This window comes from Microcaecilia unicolor, chromosome 5 (assembly GCF_901765095.1).
Source record: "Microcaecilia unicolor chromosome 5, aMicUni1.1, whole genome shotgun sequence".
Lineage (NCBI taxonomy): Eukaryota > Metazoa > Chordata > Amphibia > Gymnophiona > Siphonopidae > Microcaecilia > Microcaecilia unicolor.
The window spans coordinates 205,023,805-205,043,620 of record NC_044035.1 but is presented as its reverse complement, the minus strand read 5'-3'; the positions used below and the strand labels follow the sequence as shown (position 1 = coordinate 205,043,620).

The 19,816-nt window shown below is 47.3% G+C and overlaps 1 protein-coding gene across 4 annotated transcripts in view; it reads right to left on the bottom strand.

The window, feature by feature from the left end:
* The window catches only part of NUP93 (nucleoporin 93), a 1,074,191-nt gene that overhangs the window by 909,500 nt on the left and 144,875 nt on the right, over positions 1 to 19,816 (bottom strand). For 3 of the 4 annotated variants that reach the window (XM_030203719.1, XM_030203720.1, XM_030203721.1), the window contains exon 3: positions 729 to 846. In XM_030203719.1, coding sequence (XP_030059579.1) covers positions 729 to 846 — 118 coding nt within the window. Of the gene's footprint in view, positions 1 to 728; positions 847 to 2,395; positions 2,415 to 19,816 lie in introns of those variants that run through there. The other variant, XM_030203722.1, reaches the window with a different exon arrangement.

The window sequence follows — 19,816 nt, the reverse complement described above, 5'->3', positions numbered from 1 at the left end:
GGACCGGAGCCTACCTCTACGGTATTGTGTAAGCCACATTGAGCCTGCAACTAAGTGGGTAATGTGGGACATAAATGTGTTAAATAAATAAATGTTTCTCCCCACCAGTCTCTGAGCCCTCACCCTGTCCCAGTTGGTCAGTTAGCAACAGCAAGAAAGCAGTTTCCGACCTGCAGCCTATTTATTTAATGGATGGAAGTATTGCTCCCCCCCCCCCCCCCCTTCCCTGCATGCCACCACTACAGTCTAAAACCAGGCTGTCAACTATTAGCACTGCTTGAAATTGTTGCTTCAGATTTCTCATCTTTTGCACTCCCTTCACTCTGAGAATGCTTGTTTGCTTGTCATTCCTGACCTGCGATCCTTTTCTTTGGATGAGACTAGGCATAGAACTTTTTTGATTGCTGCATCAAGAGAACAGAATCAGCAGACAATGACAATAAGGCTGCCAAGAGATATCTCAGCATTTATGGGAGCTTTAAAATGCCATCTGTTTAGGACTGCATATGGGATAGTACTTAGGACCTGACTTTGGGATGCTGGCTCTAATTGGATCATTTTTTGTTGAATTTCCTGGTTGTCTATATATATTTTATTTTGTATACGGTTTGTATTTTTAATTATGTATTAAACCCCAACTTGGGTAAAGGTGGGATATAAATAAAACGTATAAAGCTTGGAAACATCACTGCAGCACTGAACATACTGTGCAAGTCAAGCTTCCTTACCTGTATGTCTGTGTCCTTCACAGGCTCAAGAGGCTCAAATGTTGTTGCTGCACTAAGTGACTCCAGTCGCTGGGAGATATGCGATATATCAAGTCCTCTGGACCCAAGAAGAACAGATCTATTAGAAAAGGACAGAAATTGTAAGAATAAACAAATGTAAAAAATAAAATGAACAAGCTGCAAGAGTACACTGATACCCTAACAAACATACATCAAATGGATTTGTATAGCAGCTTTTCTATGAAAATGTAGAACCTATGAAAAATGTAATATAATCAAGCACAAAATATTCTATCTGCAAAATAAAAAATATAAATAATTGCTAATTAAACTTTTTTTTTTTTTTTTGGAGGGGGGTAAGCTTGGAGTTACCAGGGATCTCTTATCTGCACTCTATAAGATAATTAGACTATATGGATTTAAAAGGCTCAAGTTTATGAACGTGGTCGTCGCAACTCTGTTCTATACAGATGAGCAATGGAAGGAAATAGTGCAGAACACTAATTTGATCTCTACACACATTACGGAAAATGGCTTGAAACTATTAAAGCTTTGGTATGTAACACCCCTACAGATGCATCAAGAGGCTTGACGCCGGATCCTCTCTGCTGGAGACAATGTTATCATACAGGAACTTAACTGCACATGTGGTGGTAATGTCCAATTTTACTGAAATTCTTGTACTTCGTACAAGTGGAGCTTCATACAATGTTAGGAGTGCATGTTGAATTAAGCAAGGAAATATGCCTTTTTAATTTGTACTCACTAGACTTGAATCTTTGCATATACAAGATAGAAGTGTGGAATTTATGCAGCCTGCTTTTTTTTTCATTTTGTAGCTTGTTTTTTATTAGCATTTACCAGAAGAAATACAATTGGATAATCAATAGACAAAAGGTATCATCTAACAGAATAGATCAAAAGAGTCCTAGGCAAAACTGTCACTTTTGCTGAAGATCAGCATAAAAGAAAAGCACCAAGATATTAATACTAAAATAAGAATGTAGAAAATGAAAATAAAATGGTGTAAACTAGTATGTCAAAGATTAGTTCACACTAAAGAAACTCCCCATTGAACCTCCCAGAAAAGGAAAGGTATCATGTAGTTTTAACAGTACTATACCAAGCTACAAAGGGTACTTAGACAACTGGTCTTTTCTAATAGTCGTCAATTTACTTAAGTAATAAGCAGTCCAAAGCTGTGGTCAAACCACAGCCTTCTGTGGTAATGTAGCAGTTGTCCAACAACGAGCGACTTCCCTGCGGAGAACAGCTACGCAAGGCAGAGTCATCTGGAAATGCTGAGTACAGAGGTCCAGCTGTTGCCACTGCAGTAGCCATAACTTAGGATAAGCCAAAGATCTGTGACAGATATCCAGGTCTCTAGGACAGGTCCACCATATGCAATAATAAGTGCCTAAACCTCCACATTGTCTCCAACATCTTGCAACAAGAAAGGCATGAACAGGATACACATACATCAATATAATACCTTGACTGCCTGCTCCACAAGATTAGATGATATAGACACTCAAATGGTATTGTCATGAATATCCCTGCCAATCATTTTCCCCAATTGAGCACCCTAAATCCTGCCCCCATTTAATCACAGATTTAGGCCTTTTCTATTCCCTAGTAATAAATATTTCACACAGTTTTGAAATTACCTTTTTCTAAGCAGAAACCAAAAGTAGAACCTCCTCGAAAGGAAGCATCTTGTGAGTCAGGGACTCCTGAATGGGTGGTTAAAAGGTAATGAACCTGAAGGTAAACAAAAAAAAAATCTGTGGCGGGAAGCAAATATTACGCACTCAATTTCTGGAAAGAGGACATGGCTCCTTCAGAGTATAAATCCACTACTCGCAGTATATCCCCTTCTTCTCCCATCCCATCTGACGTCCCATTCTGGAGGAAAAGCTAAAAGGGCACTCAGTGGGCAGACTACAGAAAGACCCTTATGTCCCACCGTATGATGATCCAAAAAAAAAAAAAAAAAATATATATATATATATATATATATATATTCCTATTTTTTTATTTGTTTTATTTTTTTTCATTTATTATTTCTTTTATTTATTTTTCCATACTATTACAACAATTAATTTTATTATAATACAATGGTCCTCTTTTTTAATATATATATTTTTAAAATATATATGTATTTCTATATGTATCCATGTCTTCTGAGATGCTTGGTAAAGATGGGTCATGTTTTATTCATGAAAAATCAATATCTTTATGCTATATCTATGCTTAATCATGTTTTCATTTCACGTAAAACTAATTTGTTCATGTTGCATTTATGTTTCATCATGTTTTATTCTTGTTTTACTCATGAAATATTTATAATTTTGTGTTGCGTTTATGTTACAAATGTTCAAAGCATGATATATACACTCATACTATATAGCGAATGCTACATACCTGTAGAAGGTATTCTCCGAGGACAGCAGGCTGATTGTTCTCACTGATGGGTGACGTCCTCGGCAGCCCCTCCAATCGGAATCTTCCTAGCAAAGTCCTTTGCTAGCTCTCGCGCGCCCGCGCGCACCGCGCATGCGCGCCCGTCTTCCCGCCCGAAACCGGCTCGAGCCGGCCAGTCCAGTATGTAGCAATACAATACACTTCAAGGGAAGACACAACTCCAACGGGGAGGCGGGCGGGTTTGTGAGAACAATCAGCCTGCTGTCCTCGGAGAATACCTTCTACAGGTATGTAGCATTCGCTTTCTCCGAGGACAAGCAGGCTGCTTGTTCTCACTGATGGGGTATCCCTAGCCCCCAGGCTCACTCAAAACAACAACCATGGTCAATTGGGCCTCGCAACGGCGAGGACATAACTGAGATTGACCTAAAAAATTTACCAACTAACTGAGAGTGCAGCCTGGAACAGAACAAACAGGGCCCTCGGGGGGTGGAGTTGGATCCTAAAGCCCAAACAGGTTCTGAAGAACTGACTGCCCGAACCGACTGTCGCATCGGGTGTCCTGCTGCAGGCAGTAATGAGATATGAATGTGTGGACAGATGACCACGTCGCAGCTTTGCAAATCTCTTCAATGGAGGCTGACTTCAAATGGGCTACCGACGCAGCCATGGCTCTAACATTATGAGCCGTGACATGACCCTCAAGAGCCAGCCCCGCCTGGGCGTAAGTGAAGGAAATGCAATCTGCTAGCCAATTGGATATGGTGCGTTTCCCTACAGCCACTCCCCTTCTATTGGGATCAAAAGAAACAAACAATTGGGCGGACTGTCTGTGGGGCTGTGTCCGCTCCAGATAGAAGGCCAATGCTCTCTTGCAGTCCAATGTGTGCAGCTGACGTTCAGCAGGGCAGGAATGAGGACGGGGAAAGAATGTTGGCAAGACAATTGACTGGTTCAGATGGAACTCCGACACGACCTTTGGCAAGAACTTAGGGTGAGTGCGGAGGACTACTCTGTTATGATGAAATTTGGTGTAAGGGGCCTGGGCTACCAGGGCCTGAAGCTCACTGACTCTACGAGCTGAAGTAACTGCCACCAAGAAAATGACCTTCCAGGTCAAGTACTTCAGATGGCAGGAATTCAGTGGCTCAAAAGGAGGTTTCATCAGCTGGGTGAGAACGACATTGAGATCCCATGACACTGTAGGAGGCTTGACAGGGGCTTTGACAAAAGCAAACCTCTCATAAAGCGAACAACTAAAGGCTGTCCTGAGATCGGCTTACCTTCCACACGGTAATGGTATGCACTAATCGCACTAAGGTGAACTCTTACGGAGTTGGTCTTGAGACCCGACTCAGACAAGTGCAGAAGGTATTCAAGCAGGGTCTGTGTAGGACAAGAGCGAGGATCTAGGGCCTTGCTGTCACACCAGACGGCAAACCTCCTCCACTGAAAGAAGTAACTCCTCTTAGTGAAATCTTTCCTGGAAGCAAGCAAGATGCGGGAGACACCCTCCGACAGACCCAAAGAGGCAAAGTCTACGCCCTCAACATCCAGGCCGTGAGAGCCAGAGACTGGAGGTTGTGATGCAGGAGTGCCCCTTCGTCCTGTGTGATGAGGGTCGGAAAACACTCCAATCTCCACGGTTCTTCGGAGGACAACTCCAGAAGAAGAGGGAACCAGATCTGACGCGGCCAAAAAGGAGCAATCAGAATCATGGTGCCTCGGTCTTGCTTGAGTTTCAACAAAGTCTTCCCCACCAGAGGTATGGGAGGATAAGCATACAGCAGACCCTCCCCCCAGTCCAGGAGGAAGGCATCCGATGCCAGTCGGCCGTGGGCCTGCAGCCTGGAACAGAACTGAGGGACTTTGTGGTTCACTCGAGATGCGAAGAGATCTACCAAGGGGGTGCCCCACACCTGGAAGATCTGTCGTACCACACGGGAGTTGAGCGACCACTCGTGAGGTTGCATAATCCTGCTCAACCTGTCGGCCAGACTGTTGTTTACGCCTGCCAGATATGTGGCTTGGAGCACCATGTCGTGACGGCGAGCCCAGAGCCACATGCTGACGGCTTCCTGACACAGGGGGCGAGATCCGGTGCCCCCCTGCTTGTTGACATAGTACATGGCAACCTGGTTGTCTGTCTGAATTTGGATAATTTGGTGGGACAGCCGATCTCTGAAAGCCTTCAGAGCGTTCCAGATCGCTCGTAACTCCAGAAGATTGATCTGCAGATCGCGTTCCTGGAGGGACCAGCTTCCTTGGGTGTGAAGCCCATCGACATGAGCTCCCCATCCCAGGAGGGACGCATCCGTGGTCAGCACCTTTTGTGGCTGAGGAATTTGGAAGGGACGTCCCAGAGTCAAATTGGAGCAAATCGTCCACCAATATAGGGATTTGAGAAAACTCGTGGACAGGTGGATCACGTCCTCTAGACCCCCAGCGGCCTGATACCACTGGGAGGCTAGGGTCCATTGAGCAGATCTCATGTGAAGGCGGGCCATGGGAGTCACATGAACTGTGGAGGCCATGTGGCCCAGCAATCTCAACATCTGCCGAGCTGTGATCTGCTGGGACGCTCGCACCCGCGAGACGAGGGACAACAAGTTGTTGGCCCTCGTCTCTGGGAGATAGGCGCGAGCCGTCCGAGAATCCAGCAGAGCTCCTATGAATTCGAGTCTCTGCATTGGGAGAAGATGGGACTTTGGATAATTTATCACAAACCCCAGTAGCTCCAGTAGGCGAATAGTCATCTGCATGGACTGCAGGGCTCCTGCCTCGGATGTGTTCTTCACCAGCCAATCGTCGAGATATGGGAACACATGCACCCCCAGCCTGCGAAGTGCCGCTGCTACCACAGCTAGGCACTTTGTGAACACCCTGGGCGCAGAGGCGAGCCCAAAGGGTAGCACACAGTACTGGAAGTGGCGTGTGCCCAGCTGAAATCGCAGATACTGTCTGTGAGCTGGCAGTATCGGGATGTGAGTGTAGGCATCCTTCAAGTCCAGAGAGCATAGCCAATCGTTTTGCTGAATCATGGGGAGGAGGGTGCCCAGGGAAAGCATCCTGAACTTTTCTTTACGAGATATTTGTTCAGGGCCCTTAGGTCTAGGATGGGACGCATCCCCCCTGTTTTCTTTTCCACAAGGAAGTACCTGGAATAGAATCCCAGCCCTTCCTGCCCGGATGGCACGGGCTCGACCGCATTGGCGCTGAGAAGGGCGGAGAGTTCCTCTGCAAGTACCTGCCTGTGCTGGAAGCTGTAAGACTGAGCTCCCGGTGGACAATTTGGAGGTTTTGAGGCCAAATTGAGGGTGTATCCTTGCCGGACTATTTGTAGAACCCACTGATCGGAGGTTATGAGAGGCCACCTTTGGTGAAAAGCTATCAACCTCCCCCCGACCGGCAGGTCGCCCGGCACTGACACTGGGATGTCGGCTATGCTCTGCTGGAGCCAGTCAAAAGCTCGCCCTTTGCTTTTGCTGGGGAGCCGCGGGGCCTTGCTGAGGCGCACGCTGCTGACGAGAGCGAGCGCGCTGGGGCTTAGCCTGGGCCGCAGGCTGTCGGGAAGGAGGATTGTACCTACGCTTACCAGAAGCATAGGGACCAGTCTTCCTTCCCCCGAAAAATCGTCTACCTGTAGAGGTAGAAGCTGAAGGCTGCCGGCGGGAGAACTTGTCGAATGCGGTGTCCCGCTGGTGGAGAGACTCTACCACCTGCTCAACTTTTTCCCCAAAAATGTTGTCCGCACGGCAAGGCGAGTCCGCAATCCGCTGCTGGAGTCTATTCTCCAGGTCGGCGGCACGCAGCCATGAGAGCCTGCGCATCACCACACCTTGAGCAGCGGCCCTGGACGCAACATCAAAAGTGTCATAAACTCCTCTGGCCAGGAATTTTCTGCACGCCTTCAGCTGCCTGACCACCTCCTGAAAAGGCTTGGCTTGCTAAGGGGGAAGAGCATCAACCAAGCCCGCCAACTGCCGCACATTGTTCCGCATGTGTATGCTCGTGTAGAGCTGGTAAGACTGGATCTTGGCCACGAGCATAGAAGAATGGTAGGCCTTCCTCCCAAAGGAGTCTAAGGTTCTAGGGTCTTTGCCCGGGGGCGCCGAAGCATGCTCCCTAGAACTCTTAGCCTTCTTTAGGGCCAAATCCACAACTCCAGAGTCATGAGGCAACTGAGTGCGCATCAGCTCTGGGTCCCCATGGATCCGGTACTGGGACTCGATCTTCTTGGGAATGTGGGGATTACTTAATGGCTTGGTCCAGTTCGCAAGCAATGTCTTTTTCAGGACATGGTGCATGGGAACAGTGGACGCTTCCTTAGGTGGAGAAGGATAGTCCAGGAGCTCAAACATTTCAGCCCTGGGCTCGTCCTCCACAACCACCGGGAAGGGGATGGCCGTAGACATCTCCCGGACAAAGGAAGCGAAAGACAGACTCTCAGGAGGAGAAAGCTGCCTTTCAGGAGAGGGAGTGGGATCAGAAGGAAGACCCTCAGACTCCTCGTCAGAGAAATATCTGGGGTCTTCTTCGTCCTCCCACGAGGCCTCACCCTCGGTGTCAGACACAAGCTCACGAACTTGTGTCTGCAACCTCGCCCGGCTCGACTCAGTGGAACCACGTCCACGATGGGGGCATCGAGAGGTAGACTCCCGTGCCCGCATCGGCGAAGCTCCCTCCGCCGACGTAGTCGGGGAGCCCTCCTAGGAGGTGGCCGCAGCCGGCACCGCACGCGGTACCGACGTCGGGGACCTCACCCCGGGCGATGGGCCAGCCGGCGCCATGCTCGACGGTACCGAAGGCGCAAGCACCGCCGGTACCGGAGGGGTAGGGCGCAACAGCTCTCCCAGAATCTCTGGGAGAACGGCCCGGAGGCTCTCGTTCAGAGCGGCTGCAGAGAAAGGCTGAGAGGTCGATGCAGGCGTCGACGTCAGAACCTGTTCCGGGCGAGGAGGCTGTTCCGGGCTGTCCAGAGTGGAGCGCATCGACACCTCCTGAACAGAGGGTGAGCGGTCCTCTCGGTGCCGATGCCTACTGGGTGCCGAATCCCTCGGCGACCCAGAGCTCTCGGTGCCGACATGGGGAGGAGACCGGTGTCGATGCTTCTTCGATTTCTTCCGAAGCATGTCACCGGAGCTCCCCGGCACCGACGAGGACGTAGAATCCATCCGTCGCTTCCTCGGGGCCGAGACCGAAGAGGGTCGATCCCGGGGGGGCTGTACCGCGGGAGCCCTCAGGGTAGGAGGAGACCCACCCGAAGGCTCACCGCCACCAGCAGGGGAATGGACAGCCCTCACCTGCACTCCTGACGATGCACCTCCATCCGACGACATCAGCAGACGAAGTCTCGGTACCACCGACGTCGATGCAGTCCGATGCCTCGATGCAGTCGATGTAGCGGCAGCCAAGGAAGATGGTCCGGACGCCGACGACGTCGATGCACTCGATGCCTCCGGTGCCGATGCCGACGAAGAGCCCGAGAACAAACGTTCCAGCTGGGCCAATCTCGCTACTTGAGTCCGCATTTGTAACAGGGAAACACAGACTACATTTCTGGGGACGGTGCTCGGCCCCCAGACACTGAAGACACAAAGAGGTGCCTATCAGTGAGCGCGATTACCCGGGCGCACTGGGTGCACTCTTGAAGCCGCTGGAAGGCTTCGATGTCATGGGCGGAAAAATCACGCCGGCGAAGTCAAAATCCGAAATGACGAATTGGAGCACCAAAAACTTTAAGGGAGAAAAAATCTCGACCGAGTGGCCGAAAGAGGCCTACCCCGACGACGAAAGAAAACTTACCGGGGCAAAACTGGAATACGGGAAGGGGAAAAAGAAACCCCAAGGGGTGTTTTCGGAGCACTTCCCGACAGATAATACTAAACTTTCCGAAGAAAAAACACGTCAATAAAACACGGACGCGCGAGGTCGACTCTCCGGGGCTCGACACGACCAAAACACAGCCGTACCGAGTGCGGACGAAAGAAGACTGGCCGGCTCGAGCCGGTTTCGGGCGGGAAGACGGCCGCGCATGCGCGGTGCGCGCGGGCGCGCGAGAGCTAGCAAAGGACTTTGCTAGGAAGATTCCGATTGGAGGGGCTGCCGAGGACGTCACCCATCAGTGAGAACAAGCAGCCTGCTTGTCCTCGGAGAAATTACTGTTTAATCCCATAAATTCATAATTTGTTTTTGTTTATTTGTATTTCATTTTTATATATTGTTTTTAATCCTTAGACTCCTGATGTAGGCCTTTCGGTCGAAACACAACGCTGCGTCGAGTCATTTTGCTTTTTCCAATAAACCTTGCTTCACTTCTTTACTTCTGTGGTCCTGTCTTTGGAAATCGTGGTTCTCATTCCCACTTTCTTCTCTCAATGGGGACAGTTTTGACATCGACCTTGAAGTAACTGTACACAGAAAGTCAAATACGTTAGCGTTTAACTTTAAAAAAGGAGACTATGATAAAATGAGAAGAACGGTAAAAAAAAAAAACTTAGGGGGGCAACAGAGAGTAAAAACTGTACAACAGGCGTGGACGCTGTTCAAAAATCCATCCTGGAGGCCAAGGCCATACATATTCCGCAAATTAGAAAAGAAAGACGGAAGGTCCAAAAGACACCCGGCCTGGTTGAAAAGTGAGGTGAAGGAAGCTATTAGGGCTAAAAGAAACGCCTTCAGAAAATGGAAGAAGGAACCGTCTGAAAATACAAGAAACAGCATAAGGAGTGTCAAAGCAAATGCAAGGCGCAGATTAAGAAGGCCAAGAGGGAGTATGAAAAAAAGATAGCATTAGAGGCAAAAAACATAGTAAAAATTTTTTTTCAGTATATTAAAAGCAGGAAGCCGGCAAAAGAATCGGTTGGGCCGCTGGATGACCGAGGGGTAAAAGGGGCGATCAAGGAAGACAAAGACGTAGCGGAGAGACTGAATAAATTCTTTGCTTCAGTCTTCACCGAGGAAGATTTGGGTGGGATACCGGTGTCGGAAATGGTATTTCAAGCGGACGAGTCGGAGAAACTTACTGACTTCATGGTAAACCTGGAGGACGTAATGGGGCAGTTCGGCAAACTGAAGAGTAGCAAATCTCCTGGACCGGATGGTATTCATCCTAGAGTACTGATAGAACTGAAAAACGAGCTTGCGGAGCTACTGCTAGTGATATGCCAATTATCCTTAAAATCGAGTGTGGTAATGGAAGATTGGAGGTGGCCAATGTAACGCCCATTTAAAAAGGTTCCAGGGGAGATCCGGGAAATTATAGACCGGTGAGTCTGACGTCGGTGCCTGGGAAAATGGTAGAGGCTATTATTAAAAACAAAATTACAGAGCACAATCCGAGGACATGGATTACTGAGACCAAGTCAGCATGGCTTTTGTGTGGGAAATCTTGCCTGACCAATTTACTTCAATTTTTTTGAGGAGTGAACAAACTGTGGACAAAGGGGAGTCGGGTTGATATTGTGTATCTGGATATTCAAAAGGCTTTGACAAGGTACCTCATGAAAGGCTACAGAGGAAATTGGAGGGTCCATGGGATAGGAGGAATGTCCTATTGTGGATTAAAACTGGTTTGAAGGATAGGAAACAGAGAGTGGGGTTAAATGGGCAGTATTCACAATGGAGAAGGGTAGTAGTGGGGTTCCTCAGGGGTCCGTGCTAGGACCGCTGCTTTTTAATATATTTATAAATGATTTAGAGATGGAGTAACTAGCGAGGTAATTAAATTGCTGATGACACAAAGTTATTCAAAGTCGTTAAATCACAACAGGATTGTGGAAAATTACAAGAGGACCTTACGAGACTGGGAGACGTGGCGGCTTAAATGGCAGATGATGTTTAATGTGAGCAAGTGCAAGGTGAGCATGTGGGAAAAAAGAACCCGAATTATAGCTACGTCATGCAAGGTTCCACGTTAGGAGTACGGACCAAGAAAGGGATCTGGTGTGTCCGTCGTCGATAACACACTGAAACCTTCTGCTCAGTGTGCGGCTGCGGCTAAGAAAGCGAATAGAATGCTGGGTATTATTAGGAAAGGTATGGAAAACAGGTGTGAGGATGTTATAATGCCGTTGTATCGCTCCATGGTGCGACCGCACCTTGAGTATTGTGTTCAATTCTGGTCGCCGCATCTCAAGAAAGATATAGTAGAATTGGAAAAGGTGCAGCGAAGGGCGACTAAAATGATAGCGGGGATGGGACGACTTCCCTATGAAGAAAGACTAAGGAGGCTAGGGCTATACAGCTTGGAGAAGAGACGGCTGAGGGGAGACATGATAGAGGTATATAAAATAATGAGTGGAGTGGAACAGGTGGATGTGAAGCGTCTGTTCACGCTTTCCAAAAATACTAGGACTAGGGGGCATGCGATGAAACTACAGTGTAGTAAATTTAAAACAAATCGGAGAAAATTTTTCTTCACCCAACGTGTAATTAAACTCTGGAATTCGTTGCCGGAGAAAGTGGTGAAGGCGGTTAGCTTAGCAGAGTTTAAAAAGGGGTTGGACGGTTTCCTAAAGGACAAGTCCATAAACCGCTACTAAACGGACTTGGAAAAATCCAAAATTCCAGGAATAACATGTATAGAATGTTTGTACGTTTGGGAAGCTTGCCAGGTGCCCTTGGCCTGGATTGGCCGCTGTCGTGGACAGGATGCTGGGCTCGATGGACCCTTGGTCTTTTCCCAGTATGGCATTACTTATGTACTTATTAAAATCCCCACCTATAATCCACATGCTATCCCCCATCTCCATTAATTTTTATTCCAAATTTGTATAAAAATAATTGGCCTGTTTATCACTGGGGGCATATACTGAGACAATGTTATAGACAAATCCTTGTAGATCTACTCGTATAGCCACATATCTACCCAATGGATCAAGATACCCACCCCATTTATTTTCTTCTGTGAATGAGATGCCAGAATAGCAAAAGGAAAGGATTTATGACTACTAAGAAGCCGATATCCCACCTTCTGAGACTGGTCTCTTGTATAATGGTAAATTGAAGACTAATCTAGACAACTCTTCCACAAACATTCCTCTAAATGGGGAATTTGGTCCTTTGACATTGATAGTTAATATCTCAGCTTGCAATCTGCTCATACCACAAAAGTGTTTACACAAACAAAAGTATATAGAACCCCTTTCCCCCAATATTTCACTTACCCCCCTCCCAATACCACCTCCCCCCACCAATAACCACTCCACCCCAACTGTGACCAGGATGAGAGTGTGAGGAAGGACCCACCTTGGGGGGGGGGGGGGGGGGGGGGGGGGTCTGCGCTCAAGAAAAAGATCTAGGTGCCACTGTAGATAATACGCTGAAATCTTCTGCTCAGTGTGCGGAGGTGGCCAAAAAAGCAAACAGGATGATAGGAATTATTAGGAAAGGGATGGTGAATAAGACCAAAACTACTATAATGCCTTTGTATCTCTCCATAGTGCGTCCACACCTTAAGTATTGCGTTCAGGTCTGGTCACCATATCGCAAAAAAAAGATATAGCTGAATTATAAAAAGGTTCAAAGAAGAGCGACCAAAATGATAAAGGGGATGGAACTCCTCTGGTATGAGGAAAGGCTAAAGAAGTTAGGGCTCTTCAGATTGGAAAGGAGACGGATGAGGGGAGATACAATTGAGGTCTACAAAATCTTGAGTGGTGTAGAATGAGTAGAAGTAAATCGAATTTTACTCATCCAAAAGTACAAAGACTAGGGGACACTCGAGGAAGTTACATGGAAATATATTTAAAACAGTGGTTAGTGTATCTGGATTTTAAAAAGGTTTAGACAAATTCCTGGAGAAAAAGTCCATAGTTTGCTATTGAGGCAGACATGGGAAGCAACTGTGTTTCTGTTCCTTTACCAGGAGACCATGGAAATGGAGAGCTCCAGAGCTTCAATGCATAGATAACACGATGGTGCAGGGAGCAGGGTTTTAGGGGGTTTAGATTTCTTAGGAACTGGACAACATTCTGGGGAAAGGAGACCCTATTCCGGAAAAAGGAGGTCCACCTTAACCACAGTGGAACCAGGATGCTGGCATCAAAATTAAAAAAAAAAAAAAAAGAGCTAGAACAGCTTTCAAACTAGAAACTGGGAGAAGGCCAACAGTCACACGAAAGCCCATGGCCTGGAACAAGGAATCTTTGAGGGATATCACCAAAACAGGAAAGTAAGGGCATCCTGATAGAGAGGTTGCAAAGGCCAAAGTAGACTATAGAGCTCATTTTCAAAGCACATACTTTCAAAAGTACATAGTAACCAATGTAACTTTGTAAGTCTATGTGCTTTGAAAATGAGCTTCCAGGTGCCTTTAAATAAAGAGCAGATACAATTATCACCGTCAACTGCTGAATAAGCTGTTAATGGGAATAGAAACACATTGCTTGAAGTGTCTATATACAAATGCTAGAAGACTAAAAAATAAGGAGATAGAGTTAGAAAATATAGCACTAAATGAAAACAGATATAACAGGCATCTATGAGACCTGGTGGAAAAATGATAACAAATGGGACTGTCATACAATTATATCATAGTGATAGAGTAAATCAAACTGGTGGAGGGATAGAACTATATGTCAAAGAGGGCCTTACATCAAATAGACTAAAGTTCCGCAGGACACAAAATACACCTTGGAATCTTCACGGATAGACTTTAACAAAAGCAAACCTCTCATGAATCGAACAAATAGAAACTGTCCACAGATGGGCTTTCTTTCTACATGATAAGCAGTAATTGCACTAAGGTGAACTCAGATTAGTATAGGAGTTATTCAAGCATGGTCTGTGTAGGGCAAGCAAGGGGATTTAAGGCCTTGCTCTCACAGATGGTAAACCTCCTCCATAATAACACCTCTTAGTAGAATCTGGAAGCCAGCAAGACCTGGGAGACACCCTCTGAAAGACACAAGGAAGCAAAATTCTACATTCTCAACTTCCAAGTTGTGAGAGCCAGAGATTGAAGGTCAGGATGTAGAAGAGATCCCTTGTTCTGAGTTATGAGGGTCAGAAAAACTCCAATCTCCACGTTTCCACGGAGGACAACTCCAGAAGTAGAGGGAACCATATCTGCTGAGGCCAGTACGTCACGATCAGAATCATGGTCCTGCGGTCTTGCTTGAGTTTCAACAAAGTCTTCCCCACAAGAGATATGGGAGGATACACAGATAGCAGACCTGTCCCCCAATGGAGAAGGAAGGCATCCAATGCTAGGTGTCTGAATGAGAACAATTTGGTGAGACAGCCAATCTCTGAAAGCCTTTAGAGCATACCAGATCGCCCGGAGCTCCAAGAGATTGATCTGAAGATTTGTTTCCTGGGCAGACTAAACACCTTGAGTATGGAGCCAATGCCACATGAGCTTCCCAACCCAGGAGGGATGCATCCATCATCAGCAACTTTTGTGGCTGAAGAATTTGGAATGGAAGTCCCAGAGTCAAACTGGATCAAATGGTCCACCAGTAACGAACAAGCTCCGTGGACACTCAGATGACATCTTCCAGATTTCCCGTGGCTTGATACCACTGAGAAGCCAGGGTTCATTGGGCTGATCTCATGTAAAGACATGTCATGGGTGTTACATACACTGTGGACACCATGTGGCCCAAGAACCTCAACATCTTGCTCGAACCTGTGAAGCCAGTGGAACTAGTGTCCACTCTCAGCCCCAGAAGGTAAGCTCGAACATTCTGTGTGTCGAGAAGGGCTCCTATATATTCCAATTGCTTGGCAATTCGAAGGTGGGACTTGGAGTATTTTTAAATTATCGCTAGTAGCTCTAGCACCTGAACAGTCATCCGCATGGACACCTGAGCACCTTCTTCCAAGGTGCTCTTCACCAGCCAATCGTTTTGATAAGGGAACACATGGACTCCCAAGTCTGCGTAGCGACATTGCGACTACTGCCAGACATTTGGTGAAAACCTGGGAGCTGACGTGAGGAAAAAAGGCAACACGCAGTACTGGTAGTGATGCGTTCCCAGCCGAAACTGTAGATACTTTCAGTGGGTTGGAAGTATCGGAAAATGAGTATATGCATCCTTCAAGTCCAGAGAGCATAGACAATCGTTTTCCTGAATCATGGGAAGAAGGGTGCCCAAGGAAACCATCCTGAAAGCTGATGTGAGGTGTAGCAAACACCTGCTCCTCCTTCCTTGGAAGCGGCCAATCACATGATTTGATCTGGACTCTATTTACTTCCTAGAATCTTTCAGTCTCCTTAACTTTAGTGCAACTTAAAATAACAAACAAAAGAAAACACCTCCTCAGACTTGGGTTGAGGTTGCCAGTTTTCCTGTTCTTTATTCATGTCATGATTGGGGTTTTTAAAGATTAAAGAAATAAAAACAGAGTCTTGGTCCTTAGTTCATCAAATAAAACTTTAGGCTTAATTCAGCTAATGATCCTTGTTAGCCACAGGGTGGCTAAATAAGGATTTCTCTCCAATAGCTTTAATGTCCAAGTAACCACAGTTCCTTCAAACAAAAAGAGTCCCAGGAGCTTCATTGATCCAAAAGAAAATCATCAAAAAAAAAAAAAAAGCTCTGGCACCTTTGTCTCTTGGCTCCTTTCAGAGGGAGCATATCTTTACCTCCAGGGAGCCAAGGAATGAAACAGTTAAGCCAATTCTCTGTCTTCACAGGGCCCTGCCAGTAAGGCTTCAGAAACAAATACACACAGGTGCTTGCTGTGCCTACTCCCTGGCTTCTTCTTCCTTCTAATCTCAGGGCTAGGGATATTGCCTCCCCCCTCCCCCTTAAACAGGAGACTTATCAGAGTCCTGGTATACTTCTCCTCCAGTGACTTCTCTGCACACAACAGGACTGCCTGCTCCTTTCAGCAGTCCCGACAAGTCTTGCCCCTCCCCCCAATCTTTTCTCCTCCACTGGGAAACATATCTTTAAAGTTTCATAACCAAGTTTCTGGCATAAATCAACCACTTACAAATGAAAGGAGTTTAGGAAGACTCTCCTTTCTTTTCCCTTTCTCCACCCTCTCACCAGTCACAATTAACATACTGGTTCCTCCCTAAAGAGAAACAAGGGATAAACGGGTTGATTAAGCATACCTCTAAACTCTGGGTTAGGCCTCGAGTTCCCCTTCCCATGCAGTACCTGAGACAGGAGCTCCCTGTTCTGGCCCTTCAGCTGGCTGCCAATCCATCGGCACCATTTCCTGGCTGCTTGCTCGTCTGCACCTTCTAGCTCCCAGCTGCATGGCGGTCAGAGACAGAGACCGTCAGAAGCTCTGGGGCGGAGCATGAACTGTCTACCCAAAAGAGTGGCTGAGGCTTACCTCCCCTGCAATTCCAAGGGATCTGGCCCAGCTCTTTTGAACAGCCCACTTCAAGACTAGGCTTCTACTTCCCCTCCCCCCAGGGTGAGTAACCATTTCATCCAGGATAAGGAAAAGAGAATCCCTTTTTTAAAAGGTAATTCATGCTGCAAGTGGAGTGTCTGCCTGGCACAGCTTCTCTTTCACTCATGGCTCTTAACGGCTAACATGTGTATTATCGAGTATCACACATTAATTTTATGATTTTGAGAGGTAGGTTATTACCACGTATAAAATGATCAGGTGCTTTAATGATGCGCATACTAATGTTGCTCCACTGTACCTAGAATAGAATCACTACCCTTCTTCCCCTGGTGGAAAGGGTTCGATCACATGAGCCTAAAAAAGGACTGAGTTCCTCTGCAAGCACCTGCCTATGCTGAGAGCTCAAGGAATGAGCTCTTGAGGGGCAATTTGGAGGTTTCTGATATCAACTGAGGGTATCTGAGATGTAGTATTTGGACCGAACGATGTGAGGGAACAGTTAAAAAAAAAAAAAAAGCAAAATCACACCCTCTCCTCACCACGGTAGAAAAAGAACAGAGTGCACCACGTTCTAGTGGCAGGCGGGAAGGTACTCACACATGCGAGGTAGAGTGTGTCTTGTGCTCCACAAAGCTCTACTTATGCTTATTTTACCAGACTGGGCGACACAGTCGGCGTCACTCACTTGTGAGAATAAAGAGGCCTGCTTGTCCTCAGAGAATGTTTGTTATTCTGGAAGACAATCAGGACGTTGGTTCTCAGATATCGCGACATCATCCGACGAACCTCAGCACGGACGCTGCCCAGCATTCAAGTATCTCAAAGCCTTTGAAGGCACTGGACCGTGAATGTGTGGGGGCCTTCCCACCCAATGTGACTGCGCAGGACCAGTCGCAGTCTTGTCTTATCCACAAAGCAGAACAGTCATCTTTGCTGGCTCTCCTCAGCACTTTCTTTTGCTTCCTTTGTGTTACCTTCCCTAGCAGCATGCAGAATTTCTCATATTTTATTTCTTTTCATCCCCTTATAGTTTCTTAGGGGTTTTTTGGCCTGCTTAGGCTTTATTTTTTGCGAGGCTCCCTTGGCCATCTTAGGCCTGAGCGCCCAGTTGAGACTCTCGTCATTTTTTCTTAAAAATTACGACATTGATTTTGCTTTAGCTATTTTAGCCCAAATGTCCCTTAAAACTCCCAGTGGTTTTAAGAGGTGTACTAGGTACAGCTAAACTATTTCTGTGACTGACACTCACAACTGGTGCTTGCTGTGCCTAGGACCTGAGCAAGCAGCCTCTGCCACCTCTGTCTAAAACACAGAAGAGCACATAGAAAAGTACAGAGGTCCAGTGCGAGAAAGGTTTTGGCATTTCTAAAGTCTGGTCCATCGACATCAGACCCTATGGCTGATGGAGCTGCATCAAGACACTGGGGGCACACTGGCACTGGAGGGGTTTCCCTCCTACCTCGACATCAGGTGCCAGTAGGGGCCCCATCAGAGCAACCTGCATCGGACCTGACATTGAGGACTCATCAGGATTCAACATCATCCTCATCAAAACCAAGGGACCTGAGGTCTTGCACTGAGCGAAGGCGAAGAAACACAGGCATCGATCCTCCTCAAAGCAAGATGCCACTAGTACCCGAGAAGCATCAGCATTGAGAGAACCATTCCCTTCCAGGGAGTTGGTGCCAATGCACAAGTTTCCTCAACGCCGAGACCAGCCTTCTAATTCAGCCCAGACATTTTCACAGGCTGTCATTGATCTTATATAGACCCCGCCTTTACTGATGCCTCCCCCCCCCCCCCCCCCCCCCGAGGAACAGCTCTGGGCCATTCCACAAGAGGAGTTGAAGCAGATCTTGGCTCAGCATGATGCCAAGGCCTCAAGGGCGTCAATACCAATCGTGGCTCTGCCCCAATCGATCCTCATAGTCCGTGCCTTGCCTGTCAGCCATGCACCAACACCAGTGCCTCAACAGGGGTCAGCAATGGCCTTGGAAGCCCATCAGGAGAAGCAGCTCCCCCAGGATGGGACCTATCCCTCAGCACTCTGGCCCAGAGTCCAGATGTCAGTTTAGTCATCCAAAGAAGATACAAATTCCACCTCCTCAGGAGGAATACTTTTGCTGAGTCCGATTCAGACCTTTCCTGGGTGTCTGAAGTTGAATCAGAGGTGATCTTGGAGGAGGACTCCCTTGGTCTACCAATAGACCCCCCCCCCCCCCCAACCCAGGCAAGGAGAAAGTCCTCAGAGGAACGCTCCACCAGTTTTTGAGAGACATGACTAAGGCCATTCCATTTGATTTGAAGGTCGAGGATGAGACCAGGGGTGAGAATGTGGTCATCCTTGACTATGAGGATGAAGAATGGGGAGGCGCAGATAAAGAATTTGGAGACACCTCTCTCTGTGCAGCCACTTCCGCAGAAGGCGGACTCTATGTATAAAGTCATAAGGCTCCTGGATTCGAGAAGCAACAGCTTCTACACAACTCTACAGTAGTCAAATCCACTCTCAAAAGGGCTAAGAGTTCTAGAACCCATGTCATTGCCCCCGGGACGAGATTTATTTATTTTTATTACATTTGTACCCCGCGCTTTCCCACTCATGGCAGGCTCAATGCGGCTTACATATTATATACAGGTACTTATTTGTACCTGGGGCAATGGAGGGTTAAGTGACTTGCCCAGAGTCACAAGGAGCTGCCTGTGCCTGAAGTGGGAATCAAACTCAGGTCCTCAGTTCCCCAGGACCAGAGTCCACCACCCTAACCACTAGGCCACTCCTCCACTCCATATGCTAGAACCTTAGAACCTTTTGGGAGAAAGGTTTACCAGGGTTCTATGTTAGTATCCCACATAGTCCTACAAGCTCTACATGAGCATTTATTTAAGGACCTTGGTGCACAGTGCATCTGAGTTTGCAGACTCTCTACCCTCAGATAAGGCTGCAGAATTCCGTGCACTCATAGTCAAGCAGGAGTGTTGAAAGCACTGGGCATGGACAACCCATGATGCTTTTGATGTGGTGTCCAGGATTTCCACATTAGGTATTGGCATGCACAGACTCACGTGTCTCAGACCTAGAACCAGCAGTTCATGAAAAACTTACAGACATCCCTTGCTGAGGTAACAACCTTTTGGGGGAGAAAATGAAATAGGTAGCAGACCTCATCAAGAAATACTGTGAAATCCCTCTCTCAGCCCATTCCTTCGGTGGCCTCCACTTCTCAGAAGTTTTCAGGCTGGAACCAAAGGAGTTCCTACTACCCTCAAAAGGTGTAGGTATGCTCCTCCAGTCCATCCTTCTCAGCAGTCCCAGGGAGTCCGTTCTAGACCTAGACAGCAGA